This window comes from Bombina bombina, unplaced genomic scaffold, assembly GCF_027579735.1.
Source record: "Bombina bombina isolate aBomBom1 unplaced genomic scaffold, aBomBom1.pri scaffold_435, whole genome shotgun sequence".
NCBI lineage: Eukaryota > Metazoa > Chordata > Amphibia > Anura > Bombinatoridae > Bombina > Bombina bombina.
The window spans coordinates 17,218-44,713 of NW_026512337.1; the positions used below are offsets into that span (position 1 = coordinate 17,218).

General features: G+C 40.9%; 1 protein-coding gene across 1 annotated transcript in view; it reads left to right on the plus strand.

Annotated features, from left to right (window-relative positions):
* The window catches only part of LOC128644238 (nephrin-like), a gene marked incomplete at its 5' end in the record, with an annotated part of 86,453 nt that overhangs the window by 9,316 nt on the left and 49,641 nt on the right, over window positions 1–27,496 (plus strand). Inside the window, 12 exons of the mRNA XM_053696922.1 lie at window positions 1,679–1,801; window positions 4,804–4,935; window positions 5,035–5,113; window positions 5,903–6,006; window positions 6,757–6,878; window positions 9,263–9,434; window positions 9,671–9,828; window positions 10,030–10,171; window positions 11,083–11,207; window positions 19,031–19,199; window positions 21,041–21,170; window positions 24,767–24,939. Of these exons, the coding sequence (XP_053552897.1) occupies window positions 1,679–1,801; window positions 4,804–4,935; window positions 5,035–5,113; window positions 5,903–6,006; window positions 6,757–6,878; window positions 9,263–9,434; window positions 9,671–9,828; window positions 10,030–10,171; window positions 11,083–11,207; window positions 19,031–19,199; window positions 21,041–21,170; window positions 24,767–24,939 (1,629 nt within the window). The remainder of the gene's footprint in view (window positions 1–1,678; window positions 1,802–4,803; window positions 4,936–5,034; window positions 5,114–5,902; window positions 6,007–6,756; window positions 6,879–9,262; window positions 9,435–9,670; window positions 9,829–10,029; window positions 10,172–11,082; window positions 11,208–19,030; window positions 19,200–21,040; window positions 21,171–24,766; window positions 24,940–27,496) is intronic.

Below are 27,496 nucleotides of genomic sequence, written 5' to 3' on the forward strand. Positions count from 1 at the left end.
TGTGCACGCTCCTTAGCCTACTTCAGTATGTTCTTGTGGTAAGAAGCTAGGTTAGAAGAAACAATACAGAAAAAGAGGTACATTTGATCATTTGTGAGTTGCAAATAGTATTATGGTCAATGGAGCTGCGTCTATCTCACAGCTGCTCACTTCACTGGGCACAGAACAAGTTCCACTGGCACGAAAATATCTTCATGAAAAATATTCCCTCTGTTAAATAGACCACTCTAATGTGCACAAATGTAAGCTGGGGAAACAGTAAGAGAAAAAGACGTTATTAAAAGCCTTTGTAAATTCCGCAAGGTTTAGGTAAAAACCTGATCACGACCCAAAACGGCCACATCCAGAGCACAGCCAGCCCCTTGTTCTGTCTGTAAGGTTTGCAAGATGCCTCTTGTGCTGTCTTTCTATAACAAAACAGAAGCCTGCATTTTCTACACTTACATACGTTAAAGGGATAGTCAAGTCAAAATTGAACTTTCATGACTCAGATAGGGTATGCAATTTTATAAACTTTCTAATTTACTTTTATCATCAAATTTGATTTGTTCTCTTGATAGTCTATTTGAAAGCTAAACCTAGGTAGGCTCAAACTCATTTCTAAACTGTTGAAGGCTGCCTCTTATCTCAGTGCATTTTGACAGTTTTTCACAATTAGACAGCGCTAGTTCATGTGTGCTATATAGATAAACATTGTGCTCACTCCCTGGAGTTATTTATGAGTCAGCATTGATTGGCTAAAGTGCAAGTCTGTCAAAAGAACTGAGATAAGGGGCAGTGTGCAGAGGCTTAGATACAAGGTAATCACAGAGGTAACAGTGTTGGTTATGCAAAACTGGGCCATGGGTAATAAAGGGATTATCTGTCTTTTTAAACAACAAACATATTCAAGAAGACTGTCCCTTTAACATTTATAGCTTGTTTCTGGCTTTGTTGCTGCTATAATTGTTTAACTGCTTAGCTATAAGTTCTCCTTTCATGTGTGAGATTTTATGAATTGGGCACTTAAGCAAGTATGGAATGGATGACCATTAAAGATACTCTTGGACATAAAGCTGAAGTGAGGCTCAATGAATTTCAAACATGATATCACCTTTAAAGGGACATTAAACACAAAATGTTTCTTTCATGATTCAGGTAGAGAATACAATTTTAAACAAAATTCCAATTTACTTCTATTATCTAATTTGCTTCATTCTTTAGATATCCTTTGTTAAAGAAAAAACAATGCACAAGGACGAGCCAATCACACGAGGATCTTATGTGCAGCCACCATTCAGCAGCTATCGAGCATATCTAGATATGCCTTTCGGCAAAGCACATCATGAGAATGAAGCAAATTAGATAATTGAAGTAAATTAGAAAGTTGTTTAAAATTGCATTCTCATTATAAATGTCCCTTTAATATAAAGCCTTTTAGTAACCTGATGAGCTTCAATGAATCTAGTCCAAGACCTTGCAGGTAGCAGCATATTCTAAGGGAGCCTTGTGCCAGATGCTGTTTAGTGAATTTAAGGACTGGTAAATCGTTTACAACTTGTCCAGAATTCACACCAATGAGGTTCAGGGACTCTTGATTCTGAAGTTCATGAGATGGGCAAGTATTTGTCGCATGAATGTACTTTGGGTATTTGTATTAAGATGCTGCTTGTCTGTTTTCTGTCCAAAATCTTCAAAGGGGAACACAATCTGCGCATCGATCAGTGTGAGCTGAGGGATGACGCTGCCTATCATTGTCAGGTGGGGAGATCAGAGGTCAGTCAGGGGATTGTGTCTCGCACAGCCCTGCTCAACATCCTCAGTAAGTGAATGTTTCCAATATCTATTTCACATTAAGTAATCAGTAATGCTCAAAGATTAGGGAGTCACAGACCACCCTAAAGAAAGTTTGATTTGGAATTTGACAGTCTGTATATATATATATATAAATGTGTGTGTGTCTGTGTGTGTGTATATATATATATATAAATGTGTGTGTCTGTGTGTGTGTGTATATATATATATAAATGTGTGTGTGTCTGTGTGTGTGTATATATATATATATATATATATATAAATGTGTGTGTGTCTGTGTGTGTGTATATATATATATAAATGTGTGTGTGTCTGTGTGTGTGTATATATATATAAATGTGTGTGTGTATATATATATATATATATATATATATATATATACATGTGTATGTGTCTGTGTGTTTGTGTGAATATATATATATATATATATATATATAAAAATGTGTGTGTGTATATTTATATATATATGAAGCCCTGAGTTCAGCCCGGAAAGGGGGAGGGGCGAAACGCGTAATGTTTTGAACAAGATACAGTGTGGAGGACGCCAGCATGGTGGAAGTGCTGTGAACCTGACAATATCTGTCTAAAGTGTTTGGGCAAGTGAAGATTGCATTGGCTAAATACATCGCAGTGAGACACACCACGGAAGGGAGCCTGACAGGTAATACCCGTTGAGTGTGTGAAGATAGCGAAGGTAAGCCATGCAGTAACAAGCCTTGCACCCTGAAGTTTCTTGTATAATTTGCACATTGGATTGGAGCACCTAACAGTAAATTGCCCTTCTTGGATACTCACATAAATGCTCATAATCCGTTACCAGATAAATATATAACCATCTGAGATAACAAGGACGGTATTCTCTTTATTCATGACCGGAGCGTGTTTTTAACACTCAAGTGCCCGGTAGTAAAGATGAACTTTCTCATGAGCCGGCTCTAATCCTAGTTATGCTAGCATGAATTATAAAATAGTAGTGCACTACACTTGTAATTTGTAATTGGGTTATTGCCACCTTTACAGCAGATTTTCTTGGCTTTGTTTTTAATAAATATGTATATGTCCAGCATACCTGTTTAGGATTTCATTTCTAATTATATTGTGTGGGTTGTGTATGGTGCGGCCTGTGATCCGCTTTAGCCCTCTAGATTTGGTAGGGCTCTCTCTATTTAATTTGGTTATATATATATATATATATATATATATACTATATATATATATATATATATATAAATATGTGTGTGTGTATATATATATATATATATATATATATATATAAATTCATTGTGGTGGTGAATGGAAAAAATTGCCTATATTATAAATGTGTCAAGTGTTCCACAAGTATTGAGTGTACTCATATACTAAATCTCTAAAAAAATATTATTTTTATAGAGTTGATAATTTAAATGGTGCAGACCCATTGAATAATTATAACCAAATAGTTAAAGTATAAAAATGGCACACAATAGTGACATTTGAAAGACTGGGAATTCAGCACTCTTTTAAAAGAAAAAAAAAACCAAACACTTGAATTTTGATACAATATCATAAAGTGACTTTATTGTGCACAGCACTGTCCAGAGACCTGGGCAGATCCACATCAAAAGATGCGCATTAAATTAAACACCAAATATACCATAGACAGTATAATACACTGAAAACCAAACAGTTAAAAAAGAAAAGAAAAGAAAAGAAGAAGGGACCGGCCCCTATGACATTAAAGGTGGTAAAAAGGTATCATAACATATGTAGCTTATGGGTGCAATGTGTAGTCAACGGGAAAAAAAATTCTCAAGTGGAATAACAGACCAATATAGGTTTTAGTGCAAACTGAACCACTAAAAAGAGAACATTCTTACCCTATTCACAGGACTTGGCATCCGTTAAGCATATAAAGCATATCAGTAACACAAGGCCATATAACAATGCTACAACGTTACCCTTCCAAATATAAATGTGAGGTAGAATGACATCAAAAGCCAATTTGTAACACAAAGCAGAGCTCAATATAAGTCCACAGAAATTTCAATGGAAGTTGTTGCGGAAGCTCCGATACACAGTGACAAGCAAAATGAAAGTCTGTATCCAGATCTTAAGCGAGCACATATAAAGCATGCAGCAGTATTAGTGGCAAAGCGATGTAACAGCCCTTTTGAAAATGTAAGCCAGATCAGTGTTAATATTTTAATATCAAATGTAACTTTTAAATTTTATAGTGTAGGCATCAAATATAATATTTAAATGTTGATGGCTTTAGACTTACATTGAAGATTATGTTCAGCAACTTTTAAATGTTAATATTTAAGTGTTTATATGCTATGATTTGTGTAGCAAAAAAAAAAATAATAATAATAATTTTCAACATTTATTAGATCAATTAAATGTGGCTTTGATTTGTTTGAATTGGTCAATATTCATTCATCACTAGGATTTGTGCAACTATCTTCCATATGTGCTTGTCAGCTCCACACTTTGGGGCCTATTTATGAAAGGTCTGTTGGACATGGTCCGTCATTACGGATCATGTCCGACAGACCTCGCTGAATGTGGAGAGCAATGCGCTCTCCGTATTCAGCATTGCACCAGTAGCTCTTGTGAATTGCTTGTGCGAAGCAGCCCCCTGCATATTCGCGGCCAATCGGCTGCTAGCAGGGGGTGTCAATCAACCCGATTGTATTCGATTGGGTTGAATTGCGGAGATGTCTGTCCGCCTCCTCAGAGCAGGCAGACAGGTTATGGAGCAGCAGTCTTTAGACCGCTGCTTTATAACTGGTGTTTCTGGCGAGCCTGAGAGTTTGCCAGAAATAGGGACCTTGATAGATATGCCCCTGTGTGTGATCATAACGCCAGGTTTCATTTCATTTCTGTCTATATTCTCTTATCAATTTTCTATGATTTAGAGAAACCAGGACCAATATATCTTTGTATTGTAGTTAGGTATATCCATTTATAATTAGCTCCTCTATGTGTATTAGTCTATTAGTAACTTATTTTCTCTCTCTTCTTTTCTAGTTCCCCCACAAACCCCAGTCTTCCAGGACCACACCACAGGTAGTTCAGTGACTTGGGTGTTTGGGGTGGAATATTCAGTTACTTGTAGAACCACTGATGCCAAACCAGCTGCTGTCCTGACTATTACAAAGAGTAAGTACAAGCATGCAGAAAAAGAACTCCACTGGTTGGATTACACTCATGGTAGTTTGTTATCTACAGTATGGACTCACATGGTTTTTTTTCTGCCAGGTAAGGTGGAAGTTTCCGGAGATTCATCAAATAGCCCAGGATCAAGGGACAAGCTTGAAAACACAGAGATTACTGTAACGTGAGTTAAAGGAACAAAAAGGTCTATCATGTATATAAAAGAGCACTATTTATAGGTGCCAAAGTATTTTCCATTAAAAGATTAAGCTAAAGCTGTTTAGATTTATTTGGAACACATGGGAAATGCATGAGTGATGTGCCCAAAATCATAAAAACATTAATTGTATTTTTGCACATCACAAGATCATCAAAAAACCAACCAACCAACCAACCAAAACAAAACAAAACAAAACCCCCCCAACAAACTATTAAACATTTTAAGATGCCCTCTTTTATTTGAGGTGCATTTGTGTAGCCAACCCTATCATACAATAAACAAATTACAGATGTTACATAGCACTAAAACTGTGAACTACTCGCTCATTAATGAAATGGTATATAAGGGGATACATCATTCATATAAAAATTGAAGCAATTAACTTTTGTTGGTAAATTTTGAAAATGTATAAATTTTATAGGTCTAACCTATGGTTTTTAGTTATGTGAGGCTTGTTAGATCCGTTTACTGTATATTTAATGAAAGCATTACAATAGAGTTCTTAGTAGAAATATTGATAAATGATTAATTTACTGTGGCTCAGGGGATTTTCAGTGAAGAAGAAGGGTTGAATAATATTCTTTATTTAAAGAGTGTGTATGTGCCTAGCATTGTTACAGCACACACCATGGCTATGTCAAAAATTATCAGCTTTATAGAATAACATTGTATCAGAGCATCACGTGATACAAGGTATTATGGGTAATTTGATGAATACAACCACTTTCTGAGTGTTCTTTTCTTCTCTCATAGAATCATACCGCAAAGCTCTGATAACGGGAACCTGCTGACATGCACGGCTCTAAACCCAGCAATTCTTACTCCAATTACTTCCAGTTTCACCATGAATGTGCTGTGTGAGAAAGTAGTTCATAATCCCACTCTGTCACTGTATGAAATATACATCCATGGGAGTCTGGAAGAGGGGGGGGGGGGGGGGGCAAGGGGTGTTAATTCCCAGTGGAAGTTTGCTCTTTATAGCTAACCATAAGCATTTATTTGATGCCAGATAGCCAAATGATGACCAGCTCATGTGTAAAACAATCTACTCTCTAATGCTGTACATTTTATCTTCCCCTCATGGAACAAATCTATGGACACCCCTGTTTACATCTCTAGGCTTACATGATATAATCTGCACTCATACACTTACAATACCCAGAATGACACAAGACAATAACAAATGTGCCTCCAGGAACCATATGGGGGAGGAACACCTGGGTTCCACAATTGAATAAATGAGCCACTTATAAATTCCACAAACAGTGGCACAAACAGGGAAAATCACAGTTTGGGGGGGGGGCATGGGAGTAATTATATACCCCCACCCCCCTTCCAGACACACCTATGGATGTAATAGCTATACTCTAGCTGGTTTCACATACTCATGGTACACAGTGTTTACAATCTTTGTGCTATTCTATGCATCACATTTTTGTAAAATTTGCTCACTCCATTCTTAGTGAATCTAGCACTTTTACACACACAAGCTGTACATTCATTCTATCTTGTTAAACAGGCCAGTTCCATATGCAGTATGATCATTATTGTTTCTGTGATATTTTTCCATCTCTCACCTCACTCCTTTTGCCTCACTCACTCCTCAGTCCCTCCGAATCCCCCAGTTATAGAAGGTTATTCGGGCCCTACAATAAAAGCTGGAGAAACACTGAAGCTCACCTGCACGTCTAGGAGTGGTAACCCATTGGCAACATTGCAATGGTTAAAGGTGAATTGTTAATAAATTGTATATTTTGTATCCTAGTAATAACTTCCTAATTACAATGAGACCTAGTAACATTACCCAGATTAATGGCTACCCCTTTGTCATGTGAGAGCAGAAACTGAATGGAAAACAGCTTAAAAATGTCGCAAAGTTCAGCTGCAATAGTTCTGCCACGGTTATGGGAAATCAATTTGCAGAAATCAGTTTGTAAGCTCAGCAACAATATAAGCAGCACATGAAGGCTCAAAGAAATAGAGCAAACTACTTTAAAGGGTAGGCAGGTCTAAATTAAATGTTCAAAGTTTAGATAAAGCATACATTTAAAAACAAACAAACAAAAAACTTCTTGGTATCTTTTAGAAGACAAAACATGGGATTTGTATGGCATTCAGTGTGTGCAACAATGTTTGTAGCATTATTATACATTGTTGCAAACATTGCTGCTATAGAATGCTAAAGACATGTGCACACCCCGGACCTAATATGAGTCTGCCTAGGTTAACTCTTCATTAAAGGATACAATGTTTTTTTACTTAAACAATCAATAACAAAGCCAAGATGGCAATCCATGTGAATGCCTGTCCTAATGGGTTTACTACATGGTTTTTGAATATGAACATATTAAAATGTATTTGTTAACACATTTATCCAACACTTTTCTAAGGCATTCAGCCCAGGTAAACACTCCCTATTAGTTGAATAGAGACGATTCACCTTCACTATTTCAATTAGCCACAAAACATATTTTTGGCTATTTCACACTTTTTTAATTAATACAATTTTTGAATCTAACATCTTCACGTTTTTTTTGTCCAGTTTTGAATAGACATGTGCAATTCGGTTCGGTTCGATTCGGAAATTCGGCAAATTCGGCAAATTCGGAGATTTGGATCGAACCGAATTTCCGAATTAAAATACTGCTGAATTTACCGAATAAATCCGAATTAGTTCGGATTTATTCTGTAAATTCGGATGGTCATGGATTACACTAGTATTGTACAGTATATTAGGTTATATCACTCTGCTATGGGTTACACCTAATATACAGTACATAATACTAGTCTAATCCCACCTAACACTTACCGAAATTACGAATTTCCGAACCGAACCGAATCCAGCCGAATTTATTCGAATCCGAATGAATCCGAAACAAATCCAAACCGAATTTATTTGAATCCGAATGAATCCGAAACAAATCCGAACCGAATTGATTCAAATTTTCCGAATTCGAATCGCTCCGAACCGAAATTCGAAAAAAATCCGAATCGATCTGAACCGAACCGAATTTTTTCGCCATGCACATGTCTAGTTTTGAATGGTATTTCTTGTTTGTTGCGATGATTTTTTCAAAATTAAAAGCCGTGCTTAGTTCTCCTGTTCAACAAAAACAAAAAAGCACTAAAACCTGCTAACGGACAGTAGTGTAAAAGCTTATTAACAATCCCAGGATCAGCTTGTTTTTCCCAGGATGTGGCGCTCACACAGAGAAACGTTACTGCAGTATATCAGTTTACCATGTATCCCATTCATAGGGGGATTGCTTGATATTCAGGGCTGGACTGTGCTCCTTAGTTAAGACCAGACCGATAAACTCCCAGAAAGTTCCTCTTTGTGAAAGGCACAGTTTGGACAAAAGGACACTAATTCTGGGGTGGTAAATAGGGATTAGGGAGATGCATAATTTCTTGCACAACAGATATTTGTGTGTTGCATTTTACTTTAATAAATCTGGCACTGAATTAAGCTGAATGCCGCATACCACGGCCATTTTGTGCATAATAACAAAATAATGCGTATCGCTAGTGATAACTAACTACTAAAAAACACGCTATTACGTTATTGTTCATTCCCTGGTTTGAGTGCTTCTCTCTTTTTGTTTATGAAAATGTTCAGAATAGTTCCTATCACACGTTTAAGCTTATGCAACTTTTATACAAATCATCTAAATATTAATTGCAATTAAGAGCGTTTGGGTTTAAATATGGAAATGATAAAATTACTCAAAATTATATGTAATTATTAATTACACACATTTCTAAAATGTTTAATATTGGTTAAGTCCAAATTTGCATTCAAGCATTTTAGTCAGTTATTGACAATATTGATTTAATATTTGCTTTTTAATTTTTTTTTTTTAATGTGTATCTAGCAAGGAGCAAAAAACTACAGAAACCAGGAAATATCATAACATAATGTGTGTTGTTTGATTAAGATTTTTGTAAATATCTTTACTATAAAAGAAAAGTTTGCAATATTGGTACTAACTAAAATAAATTTTGGAAAAAAATCAGATGCAATAGGTAACATATGAAACCCCAAAGTTCTGAGTAATAAATATTTTGAAACAAGTTATGTAAAACAATGATATATTTGCTTTTGTTTGGCAGAATGATGAAGTGGTGTCTACAAGATGGGAGACAGATGCTGTAACCAGGATCTCTCGGAGTCACCTGACCCTCAACATCAAGCCTGCAGATAATTTAGTTGTTGTGAGCTGTGAGGCTGTGAATCACGTGACTCCCCAAGCTCTAAGAACGAGCATCACTCTCAATGTAGTATGTGAGTATGCATCATATTGTGAACCTGTCATATGAGCCCATGGATACATTATTGCTTTTTAATGCTCTTACTAGTTTTGGATCCTATAAAGTACTCCGACAGCCTACATTAAATTCTAAATTTAACCTACAATTCCCAGTCATTATATATTGATACCATTTATTTGCTCCGTAAGCTCCTCTATTTTAGCAAAAAAAATTTTTGGGTTATCGCTCATCTTCTGTTTTCTGCTTCAGTTCTACCTACAGAGGTCACAATCCTTGGATCACCCAATAGCCTGGAAAAGTCAACGTTTTCTTTTTCCTGCTTTAACGCTCCTAGTAATCCGTCTGTACAAATACGCTGGTGGCTGGGTCCAAAGGAATTGGTTGATACCATAGTTACTGTTACTGATGTGAGTGTATCATTGTTATATATAATATTGTTTTTTCAATGATAATATTACACATGGGATTTAGAATATATACAAATTTATCAGTTAAATTTGAACCTATATAACTAAATGTATTATATATTTTAGTAATATCTTTAATTTAGAGGTATATTGATGATATTTCTACAATTCTGGTATAGATTATTTGGAATTTCTTCACAGGCAGCTCATGGAGGAAAAATTACAATGTCAAACATTACAATGCCAGCTCTGAGAGAGGAGCATGGAATGTCATTGACCTGCGAGGCCTTCAACGAAGCTATTCTTTACTCTAAATCTTCCAGCGTCATCATCAACATACAATGTAAAAAAAGGATTTGGGATACAATGAAGGCGTAGGAAATTAGTAATTAAGTGTGCTCCAAAAATACTGAAATTGTCTGAATGAAGATTTAATGAAGGACATTTAGGGACTAGGAGTCTGATTCTCTAAAGCTCTGCTTTCAGTTAGATTGTCTAATAAGATCTGTGAGTACTGAAACATCCTTTACAGTATTCAAGAAAGGCTAATTATGCTGTAAACTTCATATATAAAAAAAGTTGGAAAAAAAATCTTTAAATACACTCATTTTTAAGTTCAATGACATTTTAAAATACAAATTTTCAAAACTTACCAAAAAGTACAAAATTCAAATTGTAGTTAATTTTTCTAATGTAAAATTACCATCACAGACTTAGTGGTTGGGCCGAACATGGAGTTCCATGAAAATATCTGAAGTTCTCTCACAGGACAAATTCTCTATAAATTGTACTCTAGGCCCCACTGTATTATCTCGCCAATTGTAATCTGGTGAGTTTGTCTTGAAATACACAATGCACTTATTACACTGATAAAAAAAGGACAACTATCAGTGAAAGTCGTCTGAGAAGGTCCCAAATTGATTCCTATTTGCTTAAACGAGCTTAAATACTTTCTATGAGAGGCTGCTCGTTACTTGCCAGAACTTCCAGGTTCAACTCCTCTTTTTAGAGAACTGAATGAGGTCTGTCCTTGTGGGGGTTTACACAATGATTTTTGGTGAGATTTCAGAATTGGGCTTTAAATATAAAGTCATATAAACATGAGTTAGAACTAAATCTGCTTTACTTTAACTATATTAGTTACAAAGATGTTATTAATATTGAATGGTGTCTGAAGACCATCACTAAACATGCCCTTATTTTTTATGCTTACTCAGTATATGTGATTATATCTTATTGGCTCTTATTTGTAAGATCCTCCCCAGAAGGTGTGGCTAGAGGCACCACCGGTTGAGAAGCATTTTCGTGCTGGAACTCCAGTGAAACTGATTTGCTTTGCAAGTGGGGGAAACCCAGCTCCACGTCTCACTTGGATAAAGGTCAGTGATCTTCTCTTCTATTTGTGTGTATGAAGGCAGGTGATATTCTAATACGTGTATATATATCTACTATAATCGCGTTTGTAACGCGTCTGCCGCTGTCGCCAATTGCACACGCATCCTCAAAAGAATGTTGGCTGTACGAGGCAGCCAAAAGAATGTTGGCTGCAGGCGGAGCCAAAAGAATCCACCTTATGCAGCGAAGCTGCATCCAGGTGGATTCCGAAAATGGCAGGGTGGCCATTTTTGGAATCCACCTGGATGCAGCGTAGACAAACGAAACCTTAAAAAAAAACACGCAACCGTCCGCATGAAATAACAAAAAAAAAACACGTAACCGCCTGCAAGAAATAAAAAAAAAAATGAACCGCTTGCACAAAGTATAACAAAAAAAACCTAACCTCCCACACAAAGTATTAACAAACACATAAACCGCCAACCTCCACATCGCAAAATAGTAAAGTAATTAACCCCTAATCCGCAAATAACATAATTAAAATATTAACCTCTAAACCGCCAACCCCCCACATCACAATTAACCTAATTAACCTATTAACCCCTAAACCACCAACCACCCACATCGCAATAAACCTAATTAACCTATTAACCCCTAAACCTCCAATTTCCCACATCGCAATAAACCTAATTAACCTATTAACTCCTTAACCGTCAACCCCCCACAACGCAAATAACTAATTTAATTACTAAGCCCCCTAACCTAACACCCCTAAATTAACCCCAATACTGTACTTAGTAACAATTAAAATAAAAAATCCTAACATTAATTTAAAAATAAAACCTAACAGTAAATTACAAAAAAATGAATCTAAAATTACAAAAAATAAAAAAATAAAATTACAGAAAAAAAATAAACAAAATTATAAAAAAAAAAAAAAAATTAAACCTAATCCCTATGAAAATAAAAAAGCCCCCCCCAAAATAAAAACACCCCCTAATCTAAACTACCAATAGCCCTTAAAAAAGCCTTTTGTAGGGCATTGCCCTAAGTTAAACAGCTCTACATTTAAAAAATACTCCCCCCTAAAAAACAAAAGTCCCCCCTAACAGTAAAATTCCCCTGTCACAGATACCAGGCTGCCATGATTAAACTTCCACCCCCTAGCCCCTCACCTTTTCTCACTGGATTTGAACTTTGGAGAGCTTTTGTGATCTCCCAGATGCTTGGTTTTGTTTATTTTGTATGCTTTACATCCTCCCGGAAAAGCTGATCTCGGACCAACCAACCCCTTTCCAGCTGGCCGGGCTCCTGGAACTACCAGCCGGCCACGTCTCCCTGCATACCTGCTGACATTTACACCAGGTTGCTTCAGCGGCTCTTCACCCCAGAGCTCCGCTCTTTTGGGGATGGGTACTCCCTAGGGAGGAGAAGAGGTGGGGTGATTGCCGGAGGATAACTCCCTTGGGAACTGGGGGTTCCGGACTCTCCTACAACTCCTATTTCCCTTTGGCCTTCCTGGTGTACGTTTGATCACCCATAGCTCCGGCTCCCAGCCATGGATGACGTTGCTTTTTTGACTGTAGCATCTGGGGACCGAGGGCTTTCCAATGATACCCTGGAAGTGCCGTTGCTCCCCTGGGATTACCCCAGAATAGCCACCAATGTACCGCTGGGACTCTATGGGACAATGGACACTATGGTGGGTGCCAGCCTGTCTGAAGGGGCAGGAATGGTGGGAGATCTGGGGATCTGATAAGATCTCATTATCTTGATCAGTTTGTGTATAAAAACAGTGTGTTTCCACAATAAAGTATTTTTTTTGTGTTTCACCTGAATACTAGTCTTTCTAGTCATTTGGGTGGGCTCCACTGAAATCACTTTCTCCGCTACATAGCAGCATGTTCCAGGTATAGAAAGGACCCTTTGGCAGAGCTACCCAGTTGGGGGAAGCCGGTATCCGTCACAATTGGTTGGCAACGATGGGATGCTTCTGCCTACCTGGAACATCCAAACCACCAACTGAAGCCCTCTTGGGATGGAGCAGCAGTACGCTGGACTCAGGAAGAGTACACTGCTGGGAGCCCGGGGGAAAGTTGCCAGTAACAAGTCCAAGGCGGCAATCATAGCCAAACTCTTGGAAGGCGATCGGGCTAGCGAGCCAGCTAGTGAGGCCGGTAGCAGCCGGGACAGCAAACGGCCTAACGAGGTATCAACCAGGGAGACCACAATGTTCGAACTCCAGAGAGAGATCCAGTGGCGGCTGGACCTCTATGGGACTGCCCCACTGGAGGAGTTTATCACTCAGATAATAGCAGATGCCACCTGGGTCCGGATGTTGGAGATCCAAAATTCTATGGGGGAGCCATGCCTGACCCCTGGATCCACCTCCCTGACCGAAGAAGCTACCCCATGAGGCTTTTCGAGCCTTCAAAGACAATGAAGAGGACATCGACAGCTACCTACAAGTGTTCAAGACCCAGTGCGAGTTGCAGGGTGTTGCCAATGCCGACAGAGTCACCCTCCTGCTCAGAAAGCTGTCTGGATGGGCCCTGGAGGCTTTCAACACTGTGCCTCCAGGAGACCAAAAGAACTATGACCGGGTGAAGGAGTGCATCCTTGCTGTTATGGTCTCACACCGGAGGCTCAGCAGCTGAAGTTCCGGGAACTAAAGAGGCAAGAGGGGCAGCCGTTCACAGAGTGGACCCACCGGTTCACCAGGTCCTTGGACTCTTGGTTCACCAGCTGACACGTAACTACCCTGGATGAAGCTACCCAGCTCATTTTATTGAATCTACATCCACTGCCGGCAGAGGTATGGGACTGGGTTAAAGATAAGGGGCCCAAAACAGCCGACCAAGCAGCTGTCCTGGCTGATCAGTACTTGGATGCCCGGTGTCAGACCATCCTGGAGTTCTGACCAGTGACCCGCTCCGCTCTAACCCCTGCCCACCCTCTGGCACATACCCGGTACCCCCAGACCCAACCGGCACCTATCTGCCCCACTGGGTCCAGTTCACAGCAGGGGTGCTATAGGTGTGGACAGGCGGGCCACATCAGGTGGGACTGTCCTGGCACAGAAGCCACAGAGTCCCTCTCTGGCTCAGTGGACAGTGGACAAGGACTCCTGCCGGAGGTTACCAAGCTGCCGTCCACTCTTTGGATGCAGAGGGCCCTGTAAACTATGCAGAAGAGGAGGTCGGGGTCCTTTACGAAGTGGACCCCGCAACCAGCGACAATCGCCTGCACCACCGCCAAGTCGCCTGGATCAATGGCCGGTCGGCCTGGAGATTACGAGACAGTGAAGCCACGTTTACCCTTGTCCAGCCACACATGGTCCCTAACTTGGATCAAACAGGAAAATCCCTTACAGTTCGTGTGGCTGGGGCTACAGTATTTTGGATCCCTACTGCATGGGTGCACCTGGATTGGGGTGCTGGTTCCCGTGCTGTGGAAGTAGGGAACATGAGCCATCTGCCCGCCGAGGTCTTGTTAGCAAATGACCTCGGACACTTTGCTTCAGCCTTTGTGTGGGATAACTCCATGGATGCTTGCCCTGTCCCCACCCACCAGCAATGATTAAGGGGTGTATTACCCCGAAACGTTGTGACTGTTTGACCCTGCTTTTCTAAGGAATAAAGAATTAACTTTGGCATTTTGTCGAGCTTCCAGTTTGTACATTGACTACCACCCACCAGCAAGCCAGATGCCAGGCCATGGCATATGATCTGGGGACCCAGGTAAGCCACGCCTGACTCCTTCCTTGCCCACTGACCAGATCTCCTGGGCATCCCCCACTAACTTCACCCAGGAGAAATTGAGCGACCCAACCCTAGCTTCTTACCATGACCGGGTAGGGACTGACCCCAAGGGCCCAGGGGGGGACCGTTTTGAGTGGGAGAGAGGGCTCCTGTATAGGATTGCCAAAAGAAAGGGAAGTTGCCCAAGCGCCAGCTGGTGGTACCGCAGAAGAATTGGTATGACCTGCTGTGTATAGGGCATGACATTCCCCTAGCAGGACACCTAGGGATCTCTAGGACCCATCATCGACTGACCCAGAATTTATTTTGGCCAGGGGTTACAGGGGATATTAGGCAGTATTGCAGGACCTGCAATGTGTGCCAGAGAGTAGGAAAGACCGGGGACCACTCCAAAGCCTCCTTACACCCCCTCCCCATCATTGATGAACCCTTCAGCTGGGTAGCTGTAGATATTATTGGTCCATTGTCCTGTCCCAGCCCCTCTGGGAAAAAGTATATACTGACAGTGGTAGATTATGCCACCCGGTACCCGGAGGCAATCGCTCTGTCTAATGTCTAGGTGGAGACAGTAGCAAATGCACTGCTCCGGATATTTACCAGAGTAGGTTTTCCCAGGGAAGAAACCCAGTTCACTGCCGAACTTACCCGGCAGCTATGGAGACATTGTGGGATAAAACCCCTGTACAGCGCTCCATACCACCCCCATACTAATGAGTTGTGGAGAGGTTCATCAGGACCCTGAAGCAATTGCTTAGGATGTTCTCTGCATCACACAAAGACTGGGAGAGGTACCTTCCACACCTCCTGTTATCATACCGAGATATGCCCCAGGAATCCACTGGGTCCCTCCCCCCTTTGAATTAGTGTATGGCCAGAAAGTGAGGGGACCCCTAGATCTATTGAGAGCCCACTGGGAATCATCAGCAGGAGGAGGAAGGACACTCCATTGTGGGGTACATTCTAGAATTCAGAGACCAACTGAAGGGCCTCGCCGAGAGGGTGCAAGAGAACCTTCAGGTCGCTCAAGGTATGCAGAAATGGTGGTATGACCGGAATGCTCAAAACCAGACCCTGGCAGTACAGCAGAAGGTCCTGGCCTTGAAGCCTGTCAAAACAGACAAGCTACAGGCCTCCTGGCAGGGACCCTACAGAGTGGTAAAGCAGCTGAATAACACAACCTATCTGGTAGCCAAATGCTTAGATGACTGAGTCCACCGGACCTTTCATGTGAACATGCTGAAGCCTTACCATGAGAGGACCAGGGATGTAGCCGCCATCTGTGCTCCATCTATGGAAGATTTTGAGAGTCTTCCCATGCCAGAGCTCCCAGGGCGAGATAGGATGCCCACAGGCGTAGAGAACATACAGCTGGACAAGAGGCTTAGGGGATAGGCAGAAGGAGCAAGTTTGACAGATGCTACGGGCCAGCGGGACATGTTCTTCACTACCCCTGGGTACACCACAGTGGCAGTACTCCAAGTGAAGACCCTGGGGCAGGGGCCCCTGTGACAGCCAGCGTACCGGGTTCCTGGGGCAGTTAGGGAAAGCATGCACAGCGAGCTCAGGGAAATGTTGGACTTAGGTTTTATTGAACTAATCAACAGTCCCTGGGCCTCCCTGGTGGTACTGGGGGCAACTTCCTGACCACCCTCGATCTCTGCAAGGGATACTGGCAGATTCCCTTGGTCCCCGAGTCCAACCCAAAGTCGGCATTCATCACCCCATTTGGCCTATACCAGTTTAAGGTCATGCCGTTTGGGATGAAGAATGCTCCGACGACCTTCCAGAGGATGGTAGATCACCTCCTGGATGGTCTCCAGGATTATGCCTGTGCCTACATGGATGATATCGCGATCTACAGCAACACCTGGGAGAACTATCTGGTCCACCTAGGCATAATTCTTGACCGTATCAGGGCCGCCGGTCTGACCCTGAAGCCCAACAAATGTACGCTACGGCGCTCGCAGGTCCAGCACCTTGGACACCGTGTAGGCTGCAGGAAGCAGCGGCCAGAGCTGGCCAAGTTTGAGGCAGTCGCAAACTGGCCAACCCCCAAGACCAAGACTCAAGTCTTAGCTTTCCTAGGGACTGCAGGGTGCTACCGCAAGTTTGTCCCCAACTACAGTGCCCTGGCCAAACCCCTGACCGACCTAACCTGAAAAGGGTTGCAGGAGGAGAACTCCCTTGGGAACTGGGGTTTCCGGACCCCCTACAACTCCTATTTCCTTTTGGCCTACCCGGTGTACGTTTGATCACCCGTAGCTCCGGCCCCCAGCCATGGATCACATCACTTTTTGGACTGTAATATCTGGGGACCAAGGGCTTTCCAACGACACCATGGAAGTGCCATCGCTCCCCCGGGATCACCCCGGAATAGCCACCACTGTACCACTGGGACTCTATGGGACAATGGACACTATGGGGGGCACCAGCCTGTCTGAAAGGGCAGGAATGGTGGGAGATCTGGGGATCTGATAAGGCTCATTATCTTGATCAGTTTGTGAATAAAAACAGTGTGTTTCCACAACAAAGTTGTTTCACCTGAATACTAGTCTGTCTTGTCATTCGGGTGGGCTCCGCTATAATCACTTTTTTTGCTACATAGCAGTATGTTCCAGGTATAGGAAGGATCCTTTAGCGGGGTAGCCGTCATCCTCCACACCCTCCACCCACCAAACCCCCCAAAGTAAAAAAAAAACCTAACACTAAAAAACCTAAACTACCCATTGCCCCTAAAGGGGCATTTGTATGGGCATTGTCCTTAAAAGGGAATTCAGCTCTTTTACTGCCCTTTAAAAGGGAAATCAGCTCTTTTACAGCCCAAAAACCCCTAATCTTAAAAAAAAAAACACCCCAAAAAATAAAAATTAAAAGCCCAAATAGGTACTCACCGTTTCTGAAGTCCGGCAGAGAAGTTCTTCTTCCAGGTGGCTCCATCGTCTTCTATCTTCATCCGGAGTGAATGGCGGCATGGAGCAGAGGTGCGGAGCTGACTTCCCCGAAGTGCGGGTCCTCAGAGGCGGCAGTCCTCAACGGCAAGGAGGCTACTCTTCATGCGATCATCCGCCGCACACTGAAGATTGAATGCAAGGTACCCCATATTTATTGGGGTACCTTGCATTCCTATTGGCTGACATTTTGAAATCAGCCAATAGGATGAGATCTACTGAAATTGTATTGGCTGATATGAACAGCCCATAGGATTTCAGTAGCTCTAATCCTATTGGCTGATTTCAAAATTTCAGCCAATAGGAATGCAAGGTACCCCAAATTGAATGCGGTACCTTCTATTCAATTTTTAGTGCACACTGGAGATCAGATGAAGAGGAGCCTCCACGCCGCTGAGTACCGCCGCAGCTGAAGACCACCGCTAAGGACAGCCGATCCGCTCCGCACTGCATTCGCTCCGGATGTAGATAGAAGATGATGGAGCCGCCTGAAGAAGACCTTAACCGCCGGACTTCAGGAATGGTGAGTACCTATTTGGGCCTTAGTCTTAGGCTTTTTTTATTTTTTGTGGTGGCTTTTTTTTAGATTAGGGTTTTTTTGGGCTGTAAAAAAGCTGATTGCCCTTTTAAGGGCTATTGGTAGTTTAGTATTAGATTAGGGGGTGTTTTTATTTTTTATTTTGGATAGCTTTGTTTATTTTTTTCTGTAATTTTACATGTTTTATTTTTTGTATTATTACCTTTGGGGTTTATATTTTTTTAAATAGTCTGCCATCTGGGCCGGCTTTTCGCCTAGTATATATATATATATATATATTTATATGCGTGATAATTTTTTAAACTAAAACTATAACCTCTCAGCGCTCATCTTTCATGCAGAAATAGTATTTTAATTTGTTTAAATGCAGGTCATTTGGAATTATGATATTTGGAATATTAAAATATAGTGATATGTTGTAATTTTTTACATTATTATTATTATTTTTATTAATAATAATAATAATAATAACAATAATCTGCACATACATATGATAATATTAATTTAAGAATGTGGAATAAATTATTTGCAAAAAATAAATACAACATATGTGAGTCTAGTAGTGGAAGGGGTGAAATAAATGTCACTATAATTAAAAAAACAAATATTTTTTTTCTCAGGATACTAAAACTTTGAGGGAAGGGACAGAAGTCAAATCTGGTGGCAAAATTATATCCAAAGAAATTACCATTATAACGGCCCCAAGTGACAATCAAGCCACCTACAGATGCAATGCCAGTAATGATGGGAAAACGTCACTTACTGCGACTACAAAGCTGCATGTACAATGTAAGGAATCACTACCTGTTCTTATTTACTGCTAGATGGGGCAACTCGTCTGCTAGCTAACCTTACTTCTGTATCATATGGCAGTTATACCCACAGGCAGTTCTAGAAATAAAATTCTGGGAGGACCACAGTCAGAATCGCAGATGTTCTGTTGACTGAGTTAGGGTCAGTAGAGTCATAAACACTACATGAGTGGAGCTTGGCTTTGTGTGAGTGGAGTTGGTGGGTTCTGGGACATAGCCAAAGGGACATGAAACCCAAACTACAATGATTCAATTAGAACAAACAATTTTAAACAACTTTCCAGTTTAGTTCTGTTATCAAATTTGGTTCATTCTCTTGGTATCGTTTGATGAAGGAGCAGTGATGCACTACTGTGAGGTAGCCGATCACAACAGGTGAGCCAATGATAAGAGGCATATATGTACAACAACCAATCAGCAGCGAGCTCCTAGTAATGCATTGGTGCTCCATAGCCTACCTAGGTGTGATTTTCAACAAAAGATACTAAGAGAATAAAGCAAATTATATAATAGAAGTAAATTGGAAAGTTGTTTAAAATTGTATGCTCTATCCGAATCAAGAACATTTTGTTTTTTACTTTCCTGTCCCTTTAAAGGGGAAAGGGCACTCTTTGGAGGAGCAGAGATACAAGCTCCCTCACACAATGAGGTCAGTCATGGTTTGCTTTTGGAACCCATAGAAACTCCACTGATCATACTCAAATGTTGTGGTTAATCCTCTGAAGTGGCACATTGACCACCCACAGACGCACCAGCCTAACAGTGTCATTATACAAAATGTCCGACTGTGCCTTTGTGCTATGTACCCTCCTTTATCCTCTTTTTATTGCGTGTCAACATTCCTATTGTTTGTGCCACCCTGCGTTCCTGTATGCTGTAATTTCCCATGTTGGTGCCATCGTTTATTGATTTTATGGCACACAATCTCACATGATCCCTGTGCCATCTTCTATCCATTTGTTTTATTATTGATTCCCTTTATGTCATAATGGGGCATATTTATCAAGTTCCGTATGGAGCTTGATGCCCCGTGTTTCTGGCGAGCCTGAAGGCTCGCCAGAAACAGCAGTTATGAAGCAGTGGTCACACAGACCGCTGCTCCATAACCTGTCCGCCTGCTCTGAGTAGGCGGACAGACATCGTCAAAATACAACCCGATCGAGTACGATCGGGTTAATTGACACCCCTTGCTGGCGGCCTATTGGCCGAGAGTCTGCAGGGGGCGGCGTTGCACCAGCAGCTCTTGTGAGCTGCTGGTGCAATGCTGAATACGGCGAGCGTATTGCTCGCCGTATTCAGCGAAGTCTGGCGGACCTGATCCGCAGTGTCGGATCAGGTGCGCCATACCTTGATACATATGCCCCTAAGTCTCTTGTTTGTGCCACCCTCATTCTTGGGGGTTTGGCCAGGGCACTGTAGTTGGGGACGCTGTAACAACTTTGCATTCTTCAGCCATATTATCCCATTCTCCATTATACCCATCTCCCCTCATTGCACACCGCCACCATCTCTCTAGAGCTCCATTCTCTTTGTGCCAGCCATCAAGCATCTCACTTCTATACTATTAAACATACCATATACCCACATTCCTATTGTCTATGGCACTGGTTTTCAAACCTGTCCCCAGGCCTTCCTAAAAAGCCAGATTTTGAAGATATCTGAACTAGAGAACAAGTGAAATAATCAGCTGATTAGTAAACATGGTTATTTTACTTGCACTCAAGGTAATCCTGAAAACCTTGCCTGTTGGGGAAGCCTGTGGACAGATATGAAAACCAGTGGTCTATGGCATGCAGACTGATATTGTCCTTCCTATAGTTCCCCCCATAGATGTAAAAATTACCAGCAACGCCAAGGAGTTCCTGCGAGGTAGCACCATTACACTGACCTGTGTCACCGGCAGCAGTAACCCCAGCTCCACTATATCCTGGCTCAAGAATGGAGGAACGTGAGTGATCACAAAGCAACACTAAGTTATTCATTGTAATACTACATGCAAACACTAGAGGGTGTCGTCTTGCAATGCCACAGGGTCTCTCTGAATAATCGTGTGTCATCTGATTTTATTGTCTCTTTGCATGGATGTTATTAATTCATTAAAGGAACAGATAACACTTATTTTTACTTATATAACTTTTCTTTTTTGTTCAAATAAATGAACATACCCACCAAGCCAGTTGCACATGCATTATAGGTCACAAGTAAAATGTTTGGGCTCCTGCAGTCACATCCTCATGAAAAAAAAACTCTTTACGAAGTTGCGAACGCAGGATCGTATTCCTCAATAAACTTTAATGGAGCCTCGTTGAACAAAAAAAATAATAACAGCCACCAGCTGGCGCAATAAGTCTGTAAATACACATATGCACATATAAATACATATACAGTTGCAAGAAAAAGTATGTGAACCCTTTGGAATGATATGGATTTCTGCACAAATTGGTCATATCATCATCTACGTCACAACAATAGACAATCACAGTCTGCTTAAACTAATAACACAGAAAGAATGAAATGTTGCCATGTTTTTATTGAACACACCATGTAAACATTCACAGTGCAGGTGGAAAAAGTATGTGAACCCTTGGATTTAATAACTGGTTGAACCTCCTTTGGCAGCAATAACTTCAACCAAACGTTTCCTGTAGTTGCAGATCAGACGTGCACAACGGTCAGGAGTAATTCTTGACAATTCCTCTTTACAGAACTGTTTAAGTTCAGCAATATTCTGGGGATGTCTGGTGTGAATCGCTTTCTTGAGGTCATGCCACAGCATCTCAATTGGGTTGAGGTCAGGACTCTGACTGGGCCACTTCAGAAGGCGTATTTTCTTCTGTTTAAGCCATTCTTTTGTTGATTTACTTCTATGCTTTGGGTCATTGTCCTGTCGCAACACCCATCTTCTGTTGAGCTTCAGCTGGTAGACAGATGGCCTTAAGTTCTCCTGCAAAATGTCTTGATAAACTTGGGAATTCATATTTCCTTCGATGATAGCAATCCGTCCAGGCCCTGACGCAGCAAAGCAGCCCCAAACCATGATGCCCCCACCACCATACTTCACAGTTGGGATGAGGTTTTGATGTTGGTGTGCTGTGCCTCTTTTTCGCCACACATAGTGTTGTGTGTTTCTTCCAAACACTCAATTTGGTTTCATCTGTCCACAGAATATTTTGCCAGTACTACTGTGGAACATCCAGGTGCTCTTGTGCAAACTGTAAACGTGCAGCAATGTTTTGTTTGGACAGCAGTGGCTTCCTCTGTGGTATCCTCCCATGAAATCCATTCTTGTTTAGGGTTTTACGTATTGTAGATTCGCTAACAGGGATGTTAGCATTTGCCAGTGACTTTTGGAAGTCTTTAGCTGACACTCTAGGATTCTTCTTCACCTCATTGAGCAGTCTGCGCTGTGCTCTTGCAGTCATCTTTACAGGACAGCCACTTCTAGGGAGAGTAGCAGCAGTGCTGAACTTTCTCCATTTATAGACAATTTGTCTTACCGTGGACTGATGAACAGCAAGGCTTTTGGAGATACTTTTATAACCCTTTCCAGCTTCATGCAAGTCAACAGTTCTTAATCGTAGGTCTTCTGAGAGCTCTTTTGTGCGAGGCATCATTCACATCAGGCAATGCTTCTTGTGAAAAGCAAACCTAGAACTGGTGTGTGTTTTTTATAGGGCAGGGCAGCTGTAACCAACACCTCCAATCTCATCTCATTGATTGGACTCCAGTTGGCTGACATCTCACTCCAATTAGCTCTTGGAGATGTCGTTAGTCTAGGTGTTCACATACTTTTTCCACCTGCACTGTGAATGTTTACATGGTGTGTTCAATAAAAACATGGCAACATTTCATTCTTTGTGTGTTATTAGTTTAAGCAGACTGTGATTGTCTATTGTTGTGACTTAGATGATGATCAGATCACATTTGATGACCAATTTGTGCAGAAATCCATATCATTCCAAAGGGTTCACATACTTTTTCTTGCAACTGTATACAAATATATAGAAATACATGCATATATATATATTTACATACAAATATTTATAAATGCGTTCCTATGGATCCATATGTAAAAACACTTTTGACCTGTTTATTTTCTAACACCTGATATCTCATATCTTTGAGCCTTAGAACTTTTTACTGCAATTTTTTTTAAATAATTTTTTTTTATAATAAGTGTAACTATACTTTTAAATGTATTTTGATGTGTTTTGCAAATTTTTGTTTGACTCGCACGTAACAGTTAAGTAGTGCTCTGACGTTGCGGTAATCATTCTAGAATAAATCGCGACTGAGCTCTCAAGTTCCCATTTACTTTCAACTTGTAATAAGGGCAGAATGTTCTGGTCCTTTAAGTATTTAAATAACTCTCTACGGTAACAAATCACTCTTGATATTATTTTATCACTAAAATGTGAAAGGGATTTTAAAATCCAACTCTTAGATTTTATTCACTCGGAAATTATATCTCACTCCAGCAAGACAAGCCTCACATATGGCTCCTTTTAAGAAGCTGCAAATGCAGCTTTGAGAGCGTGCATCTGATGCAGCCGTCATCAGACCACTGCTTCATAACCTACAATGCCAACTCTTAACTGGTGTTTTTCAATCCCCCCGGACTGGTTCAAACGTGATTGACAGCCTCTGCTCAGGAGCAGGGGGCAGCATTGCACAAACAGTGGCTTGTGCAATGGTGCTTGCTGCTTTCTATGATGCCATGCGGACAGGGGACGAGATGTCCGCCCTCCTCCTCCCAGCCTTTTATAAATGGACCCTATAGTATTATCCTATAGAGCAAATTTACATTGATTTAGTAAGTAGTCTTTTACTTTAGTGAAATGTTTTACTAGAATAACATTTTTGAGAATGGTTCTATTGTAGAGTTTTCTGTATTCATATGAATTATATGCTCATCAACAATTTTCTTCCCAATCCCAGAATCATGTGATGTTTAAAAAAGTATATAAATATCCCTCAGTAAATCTAAAGATATGGTGTGCCAAAAGGAGGCGCAGGTTCACTCTGAATCCTCTTCTGTTCACTTGTGTGTGCTCCACTTCCGTTCAGGAATTCGTCTGGAGAGGTATACTCCTAGTTCAAATTAAAGGGTTGTGCTGTGATATCGTGTTAAAACACCATAAAATGGCGTGTATATACTCATAGCATTTGTTCCAGATGACCGGCTCCTTATATATGCATTTTATTGTTCCCAACGCGTTTCAACGGACCCAGCCGTTTTTCTCAAGAGCATTTACAATTTTAAAAGTGCTTAACAAACCAAGCATGTGTGAGTGAACCTGTGCCTCATTTTGGCACAACACATCTATCTATACAGGCTTCAGGAGAGACTGTGAAAGGCTGCGTTTTATATCATCGAAGGGGAGCATCAATCCATATTATACACATTTGTTAGTTTTAAATCTAAAGATATGTATCACATATTAACAAATGTATTTATTTTATTTTGCATTAGTTAATTAATTATTTTTTCAAGCACTTTCCTTAAGGACATTTAAAGTTCAGTTAAGCTCAGCCTCTTTACAGGTTAAATGATCAAAATTTGGGACAGAAGCGATCAGAGTTTGGAGGGATGTCCAGCTCTAGTCGAATCACTATGACAGCGGCGTCTGTGGATAATGGGAAGCGCATTTCATGCGAGGCTTACAGCAGCGTACTGAATGAAGGAGTGAATACATTCTACAAACTCAACATCCTGTGTAAGTAGCTAGAGAGGCAGAAATGTGGCAACTTATGGTCAATGACTCAACTAACTTATGGTCAATGACTCAAATCTTTATTTTCTGTAATTTTTTCCTTTTTCTCACCTTTTCTGAAACTGTTTATTATTTGTTTTAAACGTGATATTCAAGGGACACTGAAGTAAAAATTAACTTTCATGATTCAGATAGAAAATTAACAAAGAAGGCGCCACATAACGTACTATTGATACCACAATGACAAAAGGTAGATACAAAAATGTACTCACAAAATGAAAGCAGCTCCAGGTGCTATAATATCAAGGTGGAGTCCCCAAGGGCCCAAACTGACTGGTAACCAAATCTTAGTCATCCCAGGTTCAGGCCTCCAACTGATCAACATAAAGTTAAAGGGACACTCAGGTCAAAATTAAATTATCATGATTCAGACAGAGCAGCAATTTTAAACAACTTTTTAATTGACTTCCAATAACAAAATGAGCACAGTCTTTTTATATTTACACTTTTTGAGTCACCAGCTCCTACTGAGCATGTGCAAGAATTAACAGAACATACGTATATGCACTTGTGATTGGCTGATGGCTGTCACATGATACAGGGGGAGTGAAATTAGTCAAACAAATATTGCATCGTCTTTTTATCATGCATTTGTTGTATTTACTGGTCCTTTAATCAATATAAATCTGTCAGTGCAAACCCAAGAGGTGCAATAAAAGTCTGCAGCAGGAAATAGTTTGAAAAATGGAATCTTATTTATTAAAATACCATAATGAAGGTGCCCATATATAAGGTAATCAATGTTAAAAGAACATACAACTCCTGTGTGACTCACATCCAGCATTTAGTGGCTGTCCCTACATCAGTCATTAGTACTATGGCAGGATTATCCATCATTACAAAAAAGGAGCTTATTAACCAAAGAATATAAATCCTCCCCCCACTCCTGCACATTTTTTGGTGCCAAATGGCATAAAGCATGAAGGAATCAATCTTGTCCAGCTATCCTTCGTTTTTTGTCCGTTTCATCCAATAATGTATTTGTTTGTATACCAAAGGATTTGACAGCTCAACAAAAGCTGAATGCACATTTCTAAAACTAGCACCTTAAGTTATATCTTTCTTTTAAATGGAGATTAATAAAAACCCCTCCCAGAAATACCCAGCCACACCCTCATCCACCCAGCCATACCCTGGCCCCTCCCCAGGAGGAGCTTTTTCCACCATGTCCTTTCCTCCAACAGTGGGATGAAGAATATAAATGATGGTAGCTAGAGACATTTAAATGACCAATAAATGGAATTACATAAGCAGCAAATGCATAATACAAAGACAATACAGCAACATATACTTTAAATGAGCAGCAGATTTTTTTTTCTAGCAATTTTCTAAGATTTCCTTTCATTTCCTTGCCCTCTGTAGCTCCTCCCCAACTGTACAAAACCTCACACAGTCAGTTACAGCCCTGGCACTCTCAGCAAACATGCTATCTGCAAAAATGCTCCCGTACTGCTGAGCGTGTCTGGAGGAAAACTCACTCTGAACCTGATTTCATCCACTATAAGTTTATTCTTCATTCATATACATCTGCCCTTCACTTAGCCAAGCAAACCTACTTCTCTTCTCTCATATCTACTCTTTCCTCAAACCCTAAACAACTCTTCGCCACCTTTAACTCTCCCCTCTACCCACCTGCTCCCCCCCCCTCTGTCTGTCTTTAGTGCTCAAGACATGGCAGACTATGTTTTAAACAGAACACGTAATATCCGAAGCAACATCCCAACACCAACCCGCAATCTTCACACTCCAGGCCCAGTTAATCGCTCTGCCACCCTCTGCATCTTCCATCCAGCAACTGAGAATGAAGTTTGTTCTTTACTACCTTCCTCCACCCTCACTCTTTCTCTTACTCACATCTTCAACCTATCTCTCTCTACCGGTTCATTCCCATTTTCTTTTAAACATGCAAAGGTCACTCCCATACTCAAAAAACCCACCCTTGACCCTAATTCTCCTGATACTCTTATCTTTCTCACAGGTCTTTTTCTGCATGATTTGCTGGTGACTCCTCCTCTCCAAAGCCTCTGTCTCTTGGAGTACCTCAAGAATCTTTTTTGGGTCCTCTACTCTACTCCATTTATACTTCTTCACTGGGTAAACTTATCATCAGTTATGGTTTCTAATATCATTTCTATGCTGTTGACACCCAGATCTACCTCTCCACCCCTGCTCTCTCCCCCTCTGTCCTTTCTCATGTCAGCGACTGCTTATCTGGCATTTCTTCCTGGATGGCCTCTCACCACCTAAATATTAACATGTCTAAGACTGAGCTCCTTCTTATCCCCCCTCAAGCTCTACGCCAACTTGTGACTTCTCTATTCCTGTTGACGGCATCACCATCTGCCCATCGCCCCAAATCCGCTGCCTCAGAGTTACACTTAACTCAAATCTATCCTTCATCCCCCACATCCAATCGATTTCCTTATTCTGCCACAACCACCTACACAATATTTCCCAAATTCACCCTTTTCTGAGCGCTAACACCACAAAGCAAATAATC